The sequence below is a fragment of the Oncorhynchus mykiss genome, chromosome 3, assembly GCF_057628025.1.
Source record: "Oncorhynchus mykiss isolate SJ-2025 chromosome 3, ASM5762802v1, whole genome shotgun sequence".
NCBI classification, from domain to species: Eukaryota; Metazoa; Chordata; class Actinopteri; order Salmoniformes; family Salmonidae; genus Oncorhynchus; species Oncorhynchus mykiss.
This window is the reverse complement of record NC_143024.1, coordinates 80,729,483-80,749,531: the sequence shown is the minus strand read 5'-3', so window position 1 is coordinate 80,749,531 and position 20,049 is coordinate 80,729,483. Positions and strand designations below refer to the sequence as shown.

General features: G+C 44.8%; 1 protein-coding gene across 1 annotated transcript in view; it reads right to left on the bottom strand.

Annotated features, from left to right (window-relative positions):
* LOC110504559 (unconventional myosin-XVI) overlaps positions 1-20,049 on the bottom strand; it is a 225,468-nt gene that overhangs the window by 138,844 nt on the left and 66,575 nt on the right. The window contains exons 7-9 of the mRNA XM_036975024.2: positions 15,218-15,343; positions 6,058-6,133; positions 17-167 (exon numbers count right to left, since the gene is read on the bottom strand). Coding sequence (XP_036830919.2) covers positions 17-167; positions 6,058-6,133; positions 15,218-15,343 — 353 coding nt within the window. The remainder of the gene's footprint in view (positions 1-16; positions 168-6,057; positions 6,134-15,217; positions 15,344-20,049) is intronic.

Below are 20,049 nucleotides of genomic sequence, written 5' to 3'. Positions count from 1 at the left end.
TGATCATCAAACTCACAGGTTCTTGACGGGGATGGGGTGGTCGTGTTCTCCTCCATCGTAGCGTTTGTCTGTAGGGGCCGGTGGGACAGAGGGGTCCTTCAGTCTCTCTACCCAGCATTCCTCTGCTCTCAGCAGCATGTTCATGATGGGGTCGGATGCTGCTATGCCTGGAACCAGGACAGGGAACACAGCAGGTTAAGAGAATAACCACTAAGGGTTAACAATGAGAAAGACTGTCTGTCAGACTGTTACAAATGTATTACTAAGCATTATAAATCAGGTAGTTTAAGTCCTGGATGCTGATTGGCTGAAACAGCATTTTAGCCGTGTGTATATCAGACAATATGACGCAAAAATAATTGTTTACTGTTTTATTTATGTTGGTAGCAATAAGGCACCTCAAGCATTTGTGGGATATAGCCAATATACCACACGCCCTCTGACCTTATTGTTTAACTACAGTATAGTGGTCAGGAGATGTTGTAGTCACTGATGGGTACTTTCAGTACTTTCAATGCTAGAGCGCTTGAAATTAGCCTCTATCTAGCTGCAAATATATAGAATGTTGCATAGACATTGATGTCGAACACCAGCCAATTATTGAAACACATAAAATGTTCTCCAAGATCAATTCTCTGAACATTAATGATAGACAATACTATTCAAAGGGATGCGTTGAGATTTAAATCATTCTAGGCTAATTCACCAAGGGCCTCATCCAAACCCATCCATATAGATGTGCCAGTGCTGAGACAGAGTGTGAACCCACTGAGGATCGATCCATCTGAGCTTCAGAGATAGGGGGAGTTAAGATCCCCTCCATCTGAGCTTCAGAGATAGGGGGAGTTAAGATCCCCTCCATCTGTAATGAGGTCTAAAAGGCCACAGGGGAGGGATACAGTTTATCCTCTTTTCTTTCATACAGTGACAACACTTCTCTCTCTCTGTCTCTCTCTGTCTTGCACGCACACATCGGGAGGAGTCTAAGCGAAAACGGCAAGATTATGTCTCCCTGTGGTGTCACATCTATCCCTGAGTTAAACCTACATGTTAGAACGGACTATTAATTACTGCTAGAGAAGGTTTCTGATTCCGCTATTGGATGAGGAGTGCAATATGCTGCAATAGGCCTATCTCCCACTATGATGGAGGGGTTGACATGGAGAGCACGAGTCTCTCTCCTCCTTTCCCTCTGCATCCACATCTGGGGTATACTGACATTCAACGCTTTAGACAGTCTCTACATTATGCACTACAATAACAAAGTTCTACTTGTTATTCTCTGGGGGTTTCAAAGGCGGTGCACTTCAGCATTGATGTGGCATTTGTTGCATTGCATATGGTTATTAACTAGTAACTCTGTATGCTGTCCAGCCAAAGGAAACAAAGTCTATTTTCCCCTGGGGATTTCATGCCTGTGCTGTTGAGGCATGGAGCCCAGGGGAATAGACAGGTTAGCATCCCTAACAGCATGAGAGTGTCTGACAACAGATACTTCGCTGCAGACAGATGAAACAGAAGCCCATAGATCCTGTGTGTTACCGCAAACAGCAACAAGGAGCTTTCACTCCTCACACACACGCATACGCAGACATGCATGCACACACACAAACACGCGGGCGCACACAAACTGTACAAACAATCATACACACACACAATGCATACACACACACACAATCATGCGTACACACACACACACCATCATGCATACACACACGCGCACAATGATGCATACAGACACACACATGCACATGAAATGAGAAGGAATCATGTTAGTGCTTCTATAAATAAATGAAAGATAATGTACTTGAGTAATGGTTTTCTAGCTTCATACCCACTATGGAATTAATCAAATCAGCGCCGATGATCTGTTCTCTCAGTGTATATGTGCATGTGTGTGTCTGTCTCTGTGTGTATGTGTTTGTGTGTCCAAATATACGATCTGGCAGAGAGTGGAGTGTTAATTTTATGTTTGGTTAATGGGGATGGACATGGACACACACGGACACACACACACACCATATCATATGGAATTGTTTTAAGATGGTCATACTATGGATTATTTATCACATCTGATTACCCCTGTAGGTGTAAAAAAAGTTGAATAAAAATAAGTAATAGAAAATATTGATTTTGGCCATTACAACTAAAGCCCATAGAAACGCACAGAATAACACATTCATACATGGCAAATAGGACAGTCTAAAAAATAAGTCATAAGAAACAACGTTTTGAAGTGTCTGTTCTAAATCTACAAGATACAGTTAAAGTCGGAAGTTTACATACACCTTAGCCAAATACATTTAAACTCAGTTTTTCACAATTCCTGACATTTAATCCTAGTAAAAATTCCCTGTTTTAGGTCAGTTAGGATCACCACTTTATTTTAAGAATGTGAAATGTCAGAATAATAGTAGGGAGATGTAACGGTTTGCTTGAGGTGAAGGAGAGGCGGACCAAAACGCAGCGTGGTTATTATTCATGGTTCTTTCATCAAGAAACTATACATGAATAGACTAACAAAAACAAGAAATGTGCAAAACCAAAACAGCCCTATCTGGTGCAAACACAGAGACAGGAACAATCACCTACAAACACACAGTGAAACCCAGGCTACCTAAGTATGATTCTCAATCAGAGACGACTAATGACACCTGCCTCTGATTGAGAACCATACTAGGCCGAAACATAGAAATACCCAAATCATAGAAAAATAAACATAGACTGCCCACCCCAACTCACGCCCTGACCATACTAAATAATGACAAAACAAAGGAAATAAAGGTCAGAACGTGACAGGAGAATGATTTATTTCAGCTTTTATTTCCTTCATCACATTCCCAGTGGGTCAGAAGTTTACATACACTCAATTAGCATTTGGTAGCATTGCCTTTAAATAGTTTCACTTGGGTCAATGTCACGCCCTGACCATAGAGAGCTTTTATTCTCTATGTTGGATAGGTCGGGGTGTGATTTAGGGGTGGGTCCACTCATTTCGACGAGCGTGACAGAAGATCCCACCATCAAAGGCCCAAGCAGCGTGCTCGGGAGGAGATGGCATCCTTGTCTATAGAGGAGGTTGAGGAGAGAATAGCCTGGACTTGGGAGGAAGTATTGGGGAGATATGAAAGCCTGCTGGGGAAGCAGACGGAGGCAGCGAAGGAGGGTCAACGACAACTCCGGGGTTCGCAACCAAGACGCAAGCACGAGAGGCACACGCAAGCACGAGGGGCACTAGGGGTGGTTGGCGGAGGCAGGTTCCAGACCAGAGCCAACTCCCCACACTCGCTTTAAGGAGCATGTGACCATTTAGGCACCATGTTATGCGGTGAAACGCACTGTCTCTGCAGTGTGCATTCACAGCCCGGTGCGCTTGGTGCCAGCTCTTCACACTTGCCGTGCGAAAGTGAGCATCCAGCCAGGACGGGTTGTGCCGCCTCAGCGCTCCTGGTCTCCAGTACGCCTCCTCGGTCCAGGATATCCTGTGCCGGCTCTATGCACTGTGTCGCCAGTGCGTCATGTGCCAGCGCCCCGCAACTGACACCAGCCAGGAAGCGTTGTGCCAGCTCCACGTTCCGGACCTCCGGTGCGCCTCCACGGCCCAGTATATCCTGCACCGGCCATAATTACCGTGTCTCCAGTGCGCCACCACAGTCCAGTACGTCCTGTGCCTCTTCCCCGCACTCACCCTGAGGTGCGTGTCATCAGCCCGGGGCCACCTGTACCAGTCCCACGCATCAGGCCTCAAGTGCGCCTCCACAGTCCAGTACGTCCTGTGACTCCTCCCCGCACTCGCCCTGAGGAACCTCCAACGACGGTCCACAGTCCTGAGAAGGTCCGCGGTCCGGAACCTCCTGAGACGGTCTGCGGTCCAGAGCCTCTAGCGGGGCTTCCCAGTCCGTGGCCTCCTGCGAGGTTTCCCAGTCCAGAGCCTCCTGCGAGGGTTCCCAGTCCGGAGCCTCAGGTTGATGAACCACGGTCCCGAGTCCCTGGAGACGATCTACGGTCCGGAGTCCCCGGCGACGATCTACGTTCCGGTTCCTCTGGCGACGATCTACGGTCCGGTTCCTCCGGCAACGCGGCACGGTCCAGTTCCTCCGATGAAGTGTCCACGAGCGGAGTGGGTACTTCGCCCCGCACCGGAGCCTCCCCCTTGACGTTAGGGGGGGGGGGGGGGGGGGGGGTACTGTCACGCCCTGACCATAGAGAGCTTTTAATCTCTATGTTGGTTAGGTCAGGGTGTGATTTAAGGGTGGGTTATCTAGGTTAATTATATTTCTCTGTTGGACTAGTATGGTTCCCAATCAGAGGCAGCTGTTTATCGTTGTCTCTGATTGGGGATCATATTTAGGTAGCCATTTCCCATTGTGCTTTGTGGGATCTTGACTATGGATAGTTGCCTGTTCGCACTATTATTTAGCTTCACGTTTCGTTTGGTATTTTGTTGTTTTTGTTCGGTGTTCATTTAATAAAGGAAAATGTACGCCTACCACGCTGCACCTTGGTCCACTCATTTCGACGAGCGTGACAGTCAGACGTTTCGGGTAGTCTTCCACAAGCTTCCCACAATAAGTTGGGTGAATTTTGGCCCATTCCTCCTGACAGAGCTGCTGTAACTGAGTCAGGTTTGTAGGTCTCCTTGCTCGCACACACTTTTTCAGTTCTGACCATAAATGTTCTATAGGACTGAGGTCAGGGCTTTGTGATGGCCACTCCAATACCTTGACTTTGTTGTCCTTAAGCCATTTTGCCACAACCTTGGAAGTATGCTTGGGGTCACTGTCCATTTGGAAGACCAATTTACGACCAAGCTGTAACTTCCTGACTGATGTCTTGAGATGTTGCTTCAAAATGTCCAGATAGTTTTCTGACCTCATGATGCCATCTATTTTGTGAATTGCACCAGTCCCTCCTGCAGCAAAGCATCCACACAACATGATGCTGCCACCTCGTGCTTCACGGTTGGGATGGTGTCTTCGGCTTGCAAGCATCCGCCTTTTTCCTCCAAACATAACGATGGTCATTATGGCAAAACAGTTCTACTTTTGTTTCATCAGACCAGAGGACATTTCTCCAAAAAGTACGATCATTGTCCCCATGTGCAAACCGTAGTCTGTCTTTTTTATGGCAGTTTTGGAGCAGTGGCTTCTTCCTTACTGAGCTGCCTTTCAGGTTATGTCGATATAGGACTCGTTTTACTGTGAATATAAATACTTTAGTACCCGTCTACAATTTCTTTCTGAGGTTGGCTGATTTATTTTGATTTTCCAATGATGTCAAGCAAAGAGGCACTGAGTTTGAAGGTAAGTTGAAATAAATACACAGGTACACCTCCAATTGACTCAAATTATGTCAATTAGCCTATCAGAAGCTTGTAAAGCCATGACATCATTTTCTGGAATTTTCCAAGCTGTTTAAAGGCACAATCAATTTAGTGTATGTACACTTTTGACCTACTAGAATTGTGATACAGTGAATTAAATGTGAAATAATCTGTAATCAATTGATGGAGAAATGACTTGTGTCAGGCACAAAGTAAATGTCCTAACCGACTTACCAAAACTATAGTTTGTTAACAAGAAATTTGTGGAGTGGTTGAAAAACGAGTTTTAATGACTCCAACCTAAGTGTATGTACAGTATAGTTGATTTTTGTTTACATACACTTATGTTGCGGTCATGAAAACTCATTTGACAAACACCACTCTGTGAACTTTCACCACAGATGAGGAAGTGCAACCCTGGCGGACTGAGACGCATTCAATGCAATAAAACAGGTTTCTAGTTTAAACTGACAGATTTTTCAGACTTTTTTGTTATGTAACTTAGATATACGCACCGGTGCGTCATTCGACTCTAGTGGGTTATCTGAGTGACCACTGGAACAGTAGGCTATGTAGATAACTCAGCTGGACCAATCGAAAGCCATCTATTTGCTTCATTACAACCTGCCTAGCGTATGTATGTGTGTGTGTGTGTGTGTGTGTGTGTGTGTGTGTGTGTGTGTGTGTGTGTGTGTGTGTGTGTGTGTGTGTGCGTGTGTGTCACTGTATTATACCTGAGGGCTTGTCTTGGTTGCAGTTTAGGAGAGTTGGATCTGCTCTGTGCTTCAGTAGCTGGCTAACGATGCTTGTCTGCAAGGAGAGACGGACAGACATAGACACACACCTTCATTATTACACAGAAAATACCATATCCATACCTACAAAACAGTTGTCTGATATGTTGCTGATACCATATCCATATCTACAAAACAGTTGTCTGATATGTAGCTGATACCATATCCATATCTACAAAACAGTTGTCTGATATGTAGCTGATACCATATGAATATCTACAAAACAGATGTCTGATATGGAGCTGATACTATATCCATATCTACAAAACAGTTGTCTGATATGTAGCTGATACCATATGAATATCTACAAAACAGTTGTCTGATATGTAGCTGATACTATATCCATATCTACAAAACAGTTGTCTGATATGTAGCGGATACTATATCCACTCTGCATGATGATGAGGTGTAAAGGACGGGTTCCTCTCTGCATGATGATGAGGTGTAAAGGATGGGTCCTCTCTGAATGATGATGATGTGTAAATGATTGGTTCCTCTCTGCATGATGTGTAAAGGACGGGTTCCTCTCTGCATGATGATGAGGTGTAAGGGATGGGTCCTCTCTGCATGATGATGAGGTGTAAAGGATGGGTTCCTCTCTGAATGATGATGAGGTGTAAAGGATGGGTCCTCTCTGCATGATGATGAGGTGTAAAGGATGGGTCCTCTCTGCATGATGATAAGGTGTAAAGGATGGGTCCTCTCTGCATGATGATGATGTGTAAAGGATGGGTCCTCTCTGCATGATGATGATGTGTAAAGGATGGGTTCCTCTCTGCATGATGATGTGTAAAGGATGGGTTCCTCTCTGAATGATGATGAGGTGTAAAGGATGGGTCCTCTCTGCATGATGATGTGTAAAGGATGGGTTCCTCTCTGCATGATGATGTGTAAAGGATGGGTTCCTCTCTGCGTGATGATGTGTAAAGGATGGGTTCCTCTCTGCATGATGATGATGATGTGTAAAGGGTTCCTCTCTGCGTGATGATGTGTAAAGGATGGGTTCCTCTCTGCATGATGATTATGATATGTAAAGGATGGGTTCCTCTCTGCATGATGATGCAGTCTATCACAGTGCAATCCGTTTTGTCACCAAAGCCCCATATACTACCCACCATTGCGACCTGTACGCTCTCGTTGGCTGGCCCTCGCTTCATACTCGTCGCCAAACCCACTGGCTCCATGTCATCTACAAGACCCTGCTAGGTAAAGTCCCCCCTTATCTCAGCTCGCTGGTCACCATAGCATCTCCCACCTGTAGCACACGCTCCAGCAGGTATATCTCTCTAGTCACCCCCAAAACCAATTATTTCTTTGGCCGCCTCTCTTTCCAGTTCTCTGCTGCCAATGACTGGAACGAACTACAAAAATCTCTGAAACTGGAAACACTTATCTCCCTCACTAGCTTTAAGCACCAACTGTCAGAGCAGCTCACAGATTACTGCACCTGTACATAGCCCACCTATAATTTAGCCCTATCAACTACCTCTTTCCCAACTGTATTTAATTTATTTATTTATTTTGCTCCTTTGCACCCCATTATTTTTATTTCTACTTTGCACATTCTTCCATTGCAAAACTACCATTCCAGTGTTTTACTTGCTATATTGTATTTACCTTGCCACTAAGGCCTTTTTTGCCTTTACCTCCCTTCTCACCTCATTTGCTCACATTGTATATAGACTTGTTTATACTTTATTATTGACTGTATGTTTGTTTTACTCCATGTGTAACTCTGTGTTGTTGTATCTGTCGAACTGCTTTGCTTTATCTTGGCCAGGTCGCAATTGTAAATGAGAACTTGTTCTCAACTTGCCTACCTGGTTAAATAAAGGTAAAATAAAAAATAAAAAAAAATGTGTAAAGGATGGGTTTCTCTCTGCATGATGATGATGATGTGTAAAAGATGGGTTCCTCTCTGCATGATGATGATGATGTGTAAAAGATGGGTTCCTCTCTGCATGATGATGATGATGTGTAAAAGATGGGTTCCTCTCTGCATGATGATGATGATGTGTAAAGGATGGGTCCTCTCTGCATGATGATGTGTAAAGGATGGGTTCCTCTCTGCATGATGATGTGTAAAGGATGGGTTCCTCTCTGCGTGATGATGTGTAAAGGATGGGTTCCTCTCTGCATGATGATGATGATGTGTAAAGGGTTCCTCTCTGCGTGATGATGTGTAAAGGATGGGTTCCTCTCTGCATGATGATTATGATGTGTAAAGGATGGGTTCCTCTCTGCATGATGATGTGTAAAGGATGGGTTTCTCTCTGCATGATGATGATGATGTGTAAAAGATGGGTTCCTCTCTGCATGATGATGATGATGTGTAAAGGATGGGTTTCTCTCTGCATGATGATGATGATGTGTAAAGGATGGGTTCCTCTCTGCATGATGATGTGTAAAGGATGGGTTCCTCTCTGCATGATGATGTGTAAAGGATGAGTTCCTCTCTGCATGATGATGGGATGTAAAGGATGGGTCCTCTCTGAATGATGATGATGTGTAAAGGATGGGTCCTCTCTGCATGATTATGTGTAAAGGATGGGTTCCTCTCTGAATGATGATGAGGTGTAAAGGATGGGTCCTCTCTGCATGATGATGTGTAAAGGATGGGTTCCTCTCTGCATGATGATGTGTAAAGGATGGGTTCCTCTCTGCATGATGATGTGTAAAGGATGGGTTCCTCTCTGCATGATGATGATGATGTGTAAAGGGTTCCTCTCTGCGTGATGATGTGTAAAGGATGGGTTCCTCTCTGCATGATGATTATGATGTGTAAAGGATGGGTTCCTCTCTGCATGATGATGTGTAAAGGATGGGTTTCTCTCTGCATGATGATGATGATGTGTAAAAGATGGGTTCCTCTCTGCATGATGATGATGATGTGTAAAGAATGGGTTTCTCTCTGCATGATGATGATGATGTGTAAAGGATGGGTTCCTCTCTGCATGATGATGTGTAAAGGATGGGTTCCTCTCTGCATGATGATGATGATGTGTAAAAGATGGGTTCCTCTCTGCATGATGATGATGATGTGTAAAGGATGGGTCCTCTCTGCATGATGATGTGTAAAGGATGGGTTCCTCTCTGCATGATGATGTGTAAAGGATGGGTTCCTCTCTGCGTGATGATGTGTAAAGGATGGGTTCCTCTCTGCATGATGATGATGATGTGTAAAGGGTTCCTCTCTGCGTGATGATGTGTAAAGGATGGGTTCCTCTCTGCATGATGATTATGATGTGTAAAGGATGGGTTCCTCTCTGCATGATGATGTGTAAAGGATGGGTTTCTCTCTGCATGATGATGATGATGTGTAAAAGATGGGTTCCTCTCTGCATGATGATGATGATGTGTAAAGGATGGGTTTCTCTCTGCATGATGATGATGATGTGTAAAGGATGGGTTCCTCTCTGCATGATGATGTGTAAAGGATGGGTTCCTCTCTGCATGATGATGTGTAAAGGATGAGTTCCTCTCTGCATGATGATGGGATGTAAAGGATGGGTCCTCTCTGAATGATGATGATGTGTAAAGGATGGGTCCTCTCTGCATGATTATGTGTAAAGGATGGGTTCCTCTCTGAATGATGATGAGGTGTAAAGGATGGGTCCTCTCTGCATGATGATGTGTAAAGGATGGGTTCCTCTCTGCATGATGATGTGTAAAGGATGGGTTCCTCTCTGCGTGATGATGTGTAAAGGATGGGTTCCTCTCTGCATGATGATGATGATGTGTAAAGGGTTCCTCTCTGCGTGATGATGTGTAAAGGATGGGTTCCTCTCTGCATGATGATTATGATGTGTAAAGGATGGGTTCCTCTCTGCATGATGATGTGTAAAGGATGGGTTTCTCTCTGCATGATGATGATGATGTGTAAAAGATGGGTTCCTCTCTGCATGATGATGATGATGTGTAAAGAATGGGTTTCTCTCTGCATGATGATGATGATGTGTAAAGGATGGGTTCCTCTCTGCATGATGATGTGTAAAGGATGGGTTCCTCTCTGCATGATGATGATGATGTGTAAAAGATGGGTTCCTCTCTGCATGATGATGATGATGTGTAAAGGATGGGTCCTCTCTGCATGATGATGTGTAAAGGATGGGTTCCTCTCTGCATGATGATGTGTAAAGGATGGGTTCCTCTCTGCGTGATGATGTGTAAAGGATGGGTTCCTCTCTGCATGATGATGATGATGTGTAAAGGGTTCCTCTCTGCGTGATGATGTGTAAAGGATGGGTTCCTCTCTGCATGATGATTATGATGTGTAAAGGATGGGTTCCTCTCTGCATGATGATGTGTAAAGGATGGGTTTCTCTCTGCATGATGATGATGATGTGTAAAAGATGGGTTCCTCTCTGCATGATGATGATGATGTGTAAAGGATGGGTTTCTCTCTGCATGATGATGATGATGTGTAAAGGATGGGTTCCTCTCTGCATGATGATGTGTAAAGGATGGGTTCCTCTCTGCATGATGATGTGTAAAGGATGAGTTCCTCTCTGCATGATGATGGGATGTAAAGGATGGGTCCTCTCTGAATGATGATGATGTGTAAAGGATGGGTCCTCTCTGCATGATTATGTGTAAAGGATGGGTTCCTCTCTGAATGATGATGAGGTGTAAAGGATGGGTCCTCTCTGCATGATGATGTGTAAAGGATGGGTTCCTCTCTGCATGATGATGTGTAAAGGATGGGTTCCTCTCTGCGTGATGATGTGTAAAGGATGGGTTCCTCTCTGCATGATGATGATGATGTGTAAAGGGTTCCTCTCTGCGTGATGATGTGTAAAGGATGGGTTCCTCTCTGCATGATGATTATGATGTGTAAAGGATGGGTTCCTCTCTGCATGATGATGTGTAAAGGATGGGTTTCTCTCTGCATGATGATGATGATGTGTAAAAGATGGGTTCCTCTCTGCATGATGATGATGATGTGTAAAGAATGGGTTTCTCTCTGCATGATGATGATGATGTGTAAAGGATGGGTTCCTCTCTGCATGATGATGTGTAAAGGATGGGTTACTCTCTGCATGATGATGTGTAAAGGATGGGTTCCTCTCTGCATGATGATGATGATGTGTAAAGGATGGGTTCCTCTCTGCGTGATGATGTGTAAAGGATGGGTTCCTCTCTGCATGATGATTATGATGTGTAAAGGATGGGTTCCTCTCTGCATGATGATGATGATGTGTAAAGAATGGATTCCTCTCTGCATGATGATGATGTGTAAAGGATGGGTTCCTCTCTGCATGATGATGATGTGTAAAAGATGGGTCCTTCTCTGCATGATGATGATGATGTATATAGGATGGGTTTCTCTCTGCATGATATGCAAAGGATGGGTCCCTCTCTGCATGATGATGATGTGTAAAGGATGGGTTCCTCTCTGCATGATGATGATGTGTAAATTATGGGTTCCTCTCTGCATGATGATGTGTAAAGGATGGGTTCCTCTCTTCATGATGATATGTAAAGGATAGGTTCCTCTCTGCATGATGATGAGGTGTAAAGGATGGGTTCCTCTCTGCATGATGATTATGATGTGTAAAGGATGGGTTCCTCTCTGCATGATGATGATGATGTGTAAAGAATGGATTCCTCTCTGCATGATGATGTGTAAAGGATGGGTTCCTCTCTGCATGATGATGTGTAAAGGATGAGTTCCTCTCTGAATGATGATGAGGTGTAAAGGATGGGTCCTCTCTGCATGATGATGTGTAAAGGATGGGTTCCTCTCTGCATGATGATGTGTAAAGGATGGGTTCCTCTCTGCGTGATGATGTGTAAAGGATGGGTTCCTCTCTGCATGATGATGATGATGTGTAAAGGGTTCCTCTCTGCGTGATGATGTGTAAAGGATAGGTTCCTCTCTACATGATGATTATGATTTGTAAAGGATGGGTTCCTCTCTGCATGATGATGTGTAAAGGATTGGTTTCTCTCTGCATGATGATGATGATATGTAAAAGATGGGTTCCTCTCTGCAAGATGATGATGATGTGTAAAGGATGGGTTTCTCTCTGCATGATGATGATGATGTGTAAAGGATGGGTTCCTCTCTGCATGATGATGTGTAAAGGATGGGTTCCTCTCTGCATGATGATGATGATGTGTAAAGGATGGGTTCCTCTCTGCGGGATGATGTGTAAAGGATGGGTTCCTCTCTGCATGATGATTATGATGTGTAAAGGATGGGTTCCTCTCTGCATGATGATGATGATGTGTAAAGAATGGATTCCTCTCTGCATGATGATGATGTGTAAAGGATGGGTTCCTCTCTGCATGATGATGATGTGTAAAAGATGGGTGTCTCTCTGCAATGATGAGGTGTCAAAGATGGGTCCTTCTCTGCATGATGATTATGATGTGTAAAGGATGGGTTCCTCTCTGCATGATGATTATGATGTGTAAAGGATGGGTCCCTCTCTGCATGATGTGCAAAGGATGGGTCCCTCTCTGCATGATGATGTGTAAAGGATGGGTTCCTCTCTGCATGATGATGATGTGTAAAATATGGGTTCCTCTCTGCATGATGATGTGTAAAGGATGGGTTCCTCTCTGCATGATGATGTGTAAAGGATGGGTTCCTCTCTGCATGATGATTATGATGTGTAAAGGATGGGTTCCTCTCTGCATGATGATTATGATGTGTAAAGGATGGGTCCCTCTCTGCATGATGATTATGATGTGTAAAGGATGGGTTCCTCTCTGAATGATGATGATGATGTGTAAAGGATGGGTTCCTCTCTGCATGATGATTATGATGTGTAAAGAATGGATTCCTCTCTGCATGATGATGATGTGTAAAGGATGGGTTCCTCTCTGCATGATGATGATGATGTGTAAAGAATGGATTCCTCTCTGCATGATGATGATGTGTAAAGGATGGGTTCCTCTCTGCATGATGATGATGTGTAAAAGATGGGTGCCTCTCTGCATGATGATGATGTGTCAAAGATGGGTCCTTCTCTGCATGATGATGATGATGTATATAGGATGAGTTTCTCTCTGCATGATATGCAAAGGATGGGTCCGTCTCTGCATGATGATGATGTGTAAAGGATGGGTTCCTCTCTGCATGATGATGATGTGTAAATTCTGGGTTCCTCTCTGCATGATGATGTGTAAAGGATGGGTTCCTCTCTTCATGATGATATGTAAAGGATAGGTTCCTCTCTGCATGATGATGAGGTGTAAAGGATGTGTTCCTCTCTGCATGATGATGATGTGTAAAGGATTGGTTTCTCTCTGCATGATGATGATGTGTAAAGGATGTGTTCCTCTCTGCATGATGATGATGTGTAAAGGATGTGTTACTCTCTGCATAATGATGATGTGTAAAGGATGGGTTTCTCTCTGCATGACGTGCAAAGGATGGGTCCCTCTCTGCATGATGATGATGTGTAAAGGATGGGTTCCTCTCTGCATGATGATGATGTGTAAAGTATGGGTTCCTCTCTGCATGATGATGTGTAAAGGATGGGTTCCTCTCTGCATGATGATGTGTAAAGGATGGGTTCCTCTCTGCATGATGATGTGTAAAGGATGGGTTCCTCTCTGCATGATGATGTGTAAAGGATGGGTTCCTCTCTGCATGATGATTATGATGTGTAAAGGATGGGTTCCTCTCTGCATGATGATGTGTAAAGGATGGGTTCCTCTCTGCATGATGATTATGATGTGTAAAGGATGGGTTCCTCTCTGCATGATGATGTGTAAAGGATGGGTTCCTCTCTGCATGATGTATATACCTCCACAGCCAGTCCAAAAGGCACGAATCCACATACTCCACTCCAAACTTTATACATACACCCCCACCACTGTAATGACCACCTGTCTGGCATCAAAGGTCAGATAAGGTTCAGGGAAAGGTCAGGGAGACGTGAGAGCTAGCGAATGAGAAATAAGCCTAATTAACTACAGTAATAGGCTACCATCAATGGGCTTAGAGGGAGAGTTGTTTACGCAGGATAGTGATATATTAGCCTGTTATGTGTGTCAGTGAAATACCAGTTCTATGGTTACAGGGATCGCTGAGTTTACTGCATGATTGTATGAGCTAACGTTGCTGTGACTGAAGCAAGAAGCAACTTGCAACAGTAGTGACCCATAAACAACTGAACACCACATTACTGACCTCCATACAATTACTAATAGACAGCAGTAGTGGAATCAAGAGATGAATGCAACCTAATTGTAGGCTACATATTTTGTTTGTAATTCGTTAACCTAGCCTAATTCCATAACTATTTTATTTAACCTATAAACATACTTGTAAAAAGTGTTTCAGAGACGGTGGGATGAGGCTGTCACCTGCTCTCTGAATGTGCCTGTTGATGATAACGCTGAGCAGGTTCATTATCGTGTTTAGTTTGTATGCAGTGCCAGACCCAGCCTCCAGTGAAGTGGGTAGGGACTGTAATCAAGAGTGTAGTGCTGAGGAGACTTAGCACAGCAAAGGAAGTCTCTGTCACCATGTACTTAATAGCAGTCTATTAACTAGCCAGACATTAGCAGTCTATAAACTAGCCAGACAATAGCGGTCTATAAACTAGCCAGACAATAGCGGTCTATAAACTAGCCAGACAATAGCGGTCTATAAACTAGCCAGACAATAGCGGTCTATAAACTAGCCAGACAATAGCGGTCTCTAAACTAGCCAGACAATAGCAGTCTATAAACTAGCCAGACAATAGCGGTCTATAAACTAGCCAGACAATAGCAGTCTATAAACTAGCCAGACAATAGCAGTCTATAAACTAGCCAGACAATAGCAGTCTATAAACTAGCCAGACAATAGCAGTCTATAAACTAGCCAGACAATAGCAGTCTATAAACTAGCCAGACAATAGTAGTCTATAAACTTGCCAGACAATAGCCGTCTATAAACTAGCCACCAAATACTGATTTATAAACTATTCATTAAAAATGATTGATTCCCAGCCAATTGTTAAACATTCTACCTTCCCATACAAGATTAAGGCTGAAGAACATTTTAGAAAAGTGTTAATTCACTAATCAAATTCTTGTTCACCTCCATGGATCTGACAGGAGTGGATAGGTGAATGTACAGTGACATGACAGTCAGTACCTGTCCATATTTGGCAGCCAGGTGGAGAGGTGTCCAATAGCTGTTGTCGGAGGGCTGAGGGTCCACCCCGTGCTCCAGCAGCACGGACACCACCTCTCTGTAGCCACTAGCACACGCTATGTGGAGCTAGAGAGAGAAGGATAGAGTGATAGAGAGAGAAGGAGAGAGATGGATAAATAAACACATTACACAGACAAATCCTCTGTATACATAAATCAATATAGAGTAAGAGAGTTTGATAAAGGGAGAGCGAGAGAGAGAGAGTAAAGCCCCTTGAATTGAATTGAGAGAGAGAGAGAAAGAGAGAGAGAGAGAGAGAGAGAGAAAGACAGAGAGAGATAGAGAGAGAGAGAGAGAGAGAGAGAGAGAGAGAAAAAAAACGGAGCTACACTTCCTAACCTCGTGCCAAATGTATGACCATATTAAATTCACATATTTATCTCAGATTACACAGATACACAAAGAATTCAAAAAACAAATCCAATTTTGATAAACTCCCATATGGGTGAACTACCACAGTGTGTCGTCACAGCAGCAAGATTTGTGACCTGTTGCCACAAGAAAAGGTCAACCACTGAAGAACAAACACCATTCAAAATATAACCAATATCCCTTTTGCACATAACATTTCATTTGTAATGTCTTTATTATTTTGGAACTTCTGTGAGTGTAATGTTTGCTGTACATTTTTATTTTTTATTTCACTTTTGTTTATTATCTAGTTCACTTGCTTTGGCAATGTTAACCAATGTTTCCCATGCTAATAAAGCCCTTACATTGAAATTGAATTGAGAGACAGAGAGCTAGAGAGAGAGAGAGAGAGAGAGAGAGACAGAGATCGAAAGACTGAGGTCTGGGGTCAACTCACCAACCAATAATTCACAAAATGGGACAAACACCAAATTGAGACTGCATGCAGAATTCTGCAAAAATATCCTTGTGAACAAAGTAAATCACCAAAAAATGCATGCAGAGTAGAATTAGTCCGATACCCGCTAATTATCAAAATCCAGAAAAATTCTAGAACCACCTAAAAGGAAGTGATTCCCAAACCTTCCATAACTAAGCCATTACCTACAGAGAGATGAACCTGGAGAAGAGTCCCCTAAGCAAGCTGGCCCTGGGGCTCTGTTCACAAAAACAACCAGACCCCACAGAGCCCCAGGACAGCAACACAATTAGACCTAACCAAGTCATGAGAAAACAAAAATATATTGGAAAGAACTAACAAAAAAACAGAGCAAACTAGAATGCTATTTGGCCCTAAACAGAGAGTACACATTGGCAGAATACCTGACTACTGTGACTGACCTAAACTTAAGGAAAGCTTTGACTATGCACAGACTCAGTGAGCATAGCCTTGCTATTGCTATTAAATACCTCAAGCTCCCACAACAACCTACACCGATGTCCACCCCTCCTTCACCAGGATCCAGTGGGATTCGGCTCTTGCTCCCGGGGGCGTATGACAGAACGGCTGCCGGGTACCAGGGGTTTCTACTCCAGCTGGAGCTCTACCTGGCAACCGTTCAGCCAGCCCCTTTGGGACACGAGAGAGTGAGCGCCCTCATCTCCTGTCTGACTGGTAAAGCACTGGAATGGGCCAACGCCATCTGGGGAAGGGAAGGACCGACGTTGGACAATTACGAGGATTTCACCGCGCGGCGGGGGAACACTTGTATCATCTCAGACAGGGAATGAGGAGCGCACAAGATTTTGGGCTGGACTTTCGAACTCTGGCTGCCGGCGCGGGATGGAATGAGCGGGCCCTGATCGACTACTACAGGTGTAGTTTATACGCTAGGACGTTCGTAGGGAGCTAGCCTGCAGGGACACTACCCTTAACCTTGACCAGCTGGTGGACCTACCCATCCGGCTGGATAACCTGTTGGCCTCCCGCGGACGTCCGGAATGGGGTCCGTCAGTTCCATCCCCCAGCACTTCCGATCCAACGCCGATGGAGCTGGGAGGTGCTGCTATGACGGGGACCGGAAGGGGGACCATCCCCTGCACCACCTGTGGCCACAGAGGGCACACTGCTGGTCGGTGCTGGGGTGGTTCCCCAGGGAGTCAAAGTAGCAGGCGGAGCGCTGGTGGATCATCCCAGGTGAGTAGGCACCCAACTCACCCAGAGCTCCCTGTTGCGCACATGTGATTGTATATAGAATTTCCTGAGTTTTCCCTGCGTTCCCAGCATAAGGAGCTGGTAGATTCAGGCGCAGCTGGGAACTCATTGACCATTCCTTTGCACTTAGATTAGGGATCCGTATTGTTCCTGTTGATGTTCCCTTCCCTGTACATGCCTTAGATAGTCGTCCTTTGGGGTCGGGCTAATTAGGGAGGTCACAGCTCTACTCTGTATGATAATGCAGGAGGGTCATGAGGAGAGAATTAGTCTCTTCCTGATCGACTCTCCTCTGTTTCCTGTTGTGTTGGGCCTTCCCTGGTTGGCCTCTCATGACCCCACTATTTCGTGGCAACAAAGGGCTCTCAAGGGATGGTCCCGTCAGTGCTCAGGGAGGTGTGTAGTTGTTTCCTTAGGTGCAACTACTGTGGAGAGTCCAAACCAGGTCTCCACCATGCACATTCCCCCTGAATATGCCAATTTGGCACTCCCCTTCTGTAAAAAGAAGGCAACTCAATTACCACCCCATCGACGGGGGGATTGTGCGATAAATCTCCTGGTAGACGCAGCACTTCCCAGGAGTCAAGTGTATCCTCTGTCACAGGAGGAGATGGCGGCTATGGAAACATATATCACCAAATTCGGCTTCACCTGCCTCCTCAAGTAAATTTTTTGTGAAGAAGAAGGATGTAGGTTTCCGTCCGTGTATTGACTATAAAGGTATAAATCAGATCACGGTAAAGTACAGTTACCCGCTACCTCTCATAGCCAGTGTGACAGAGTCATTGCACGGGGCACGCTTCTTCACAAAATTGGACCTCAGGAGCACATACAACCTGGTGAGTATCCGGGCGGGGGATGAGTGGAAGACGGCATTTAGCACCACTTCTGGGCACTATGAGTACCTCGTCATGCTGTACGTCTTTTGTAGATGAGATTTTCAGGGACCTGCACGGGCAGGGTGTAGTGGTGTATATAGATGACACTCTAATATACTCCGCTACACGCGCCGAGCATGTGCCCTGGTATGCAGGTTGCTTGGTCAACTGTTGGAGCATGACCTGTATGTCAAGGCTGAGAAATGTCTGTCCTTCCAACAGTCCTTCTCCTTCCTAGGGTACCGCCTTTCGGCGTCAGGGGTGGAGATGGAGAATGACCGCATTTCAGTGGTGAGTAATTGGCCGACTCCAACCCCGGTAAAGGAGGTGCAGTGGTTCTTAGGGTTTGCCAACTATTACCGGAGGTTTATCCGGGGTTTTGGTCAGGTAGCGGCTTCCATTACCTCACTGCTGAAGGGGGGACCGGTGCGACTGCAGTGGTCAGCTGGGGCGGACAGGGCTTTTAGTCACCTGAAGGCTCTGTTTACCTCGGCTCCCGTGCTGGCTCATCCTGATCCCTCCTTGGCATTCATAGTTGAGGTGGACCTGTCCGAGGCTGGGATAGGGGCTGTGCTGTCTCAGCGCTCGGGTACGCCACTAAAGCTCCGCCCATGTGCTTTCTTTTCAAAGAAGCTCAGCCCGGCGGAGCGAAACTATGATGTGGGGACCGGGAGCTGTTGGCTGTTGTCGGGGCTCTGAAGGCGTGGAGACATTGGCTTGAGGGGGCTAGACACCCTTTCCTCTTTTGGACTGACCACCGCAATATGGAGTACATCCGGGCGGCGAGGAGACTGAACCCTCGCCAGGCGAGGTGTGCCATGTTTTTCCCCTGTTTTGTTTTCACCCTGTCCTAGAGACCAGGTTTCCAGAATGTTAAGGCAGACGCACTGTCCCAGATGTATGACACAGAGAAGCGGTCCGCAGATCCCAGAGCAGGGTGTCAAGGGGGGTACTGTCACGACTTCCGTGGAAGTTGGTCCCTCTCCTTGTTCGGGCGGCGTTTGTCGGTCGACGTCACCGGCTTTCTAGTCACCACCGATCCATATTTCATTTTTGCCTTCATTGTACACACCTGGTTTCCATTCCATAATCATTGTTCCTTATTTAACCCTCTGGCTTCCAGAGCGTGATTGTCGTTTTGTGCGTGATTGTTGTTGTCAAGTGGTTTCATTTTGTGGTCTGGATATTTATGTTTATCCTTGTTGGAACATTGCTTATTTTGAGTAAAGCTCAGATTTTCACTCATACCTGTGTCCTGCACCTGAGTCCGCCTTATCCATTCACCTAGAACGTTGACACCTTGGCTAATCTAAAGAAGCATAAGAGAAAACCAGAAATAACAGAAAATGAAAAATGGTTTGATAATGATATCAAAAATCTAAGAAAGTCATTGAGAAATATATCCAATCAACAACACAGAGAACCAGACTACAAAAATATACGCCTTCAAAATGGGAAACACTGAAGCAATACAAACACACCCTAAGAACAAAAAAGGAACAGCATATTAGAAATCACCTGGATGTAATTGAGGAATCCATAGATTCTGGGATTCTTATGCAAACCTCATCATGAGGAATTGGCTATCCAAAATGTGGATATGTGGAGAAATCACTTTGCAAACTTCTACAGCAATATAACAAAGAGCCCAGAACAAAAAAATATATACAAGAAAAATTACAAATCCTTGAATCAGCAGTCAAAGACTATCAGAATCCTGTGGATACCCCAATTACAGAAGAATAATTATGGGAAAAACTATGCACTCTCCAACCCAAAAAGGCCTGTGGTGCTGATGGTATTTTAAATTAAATTATCAAATATACAGA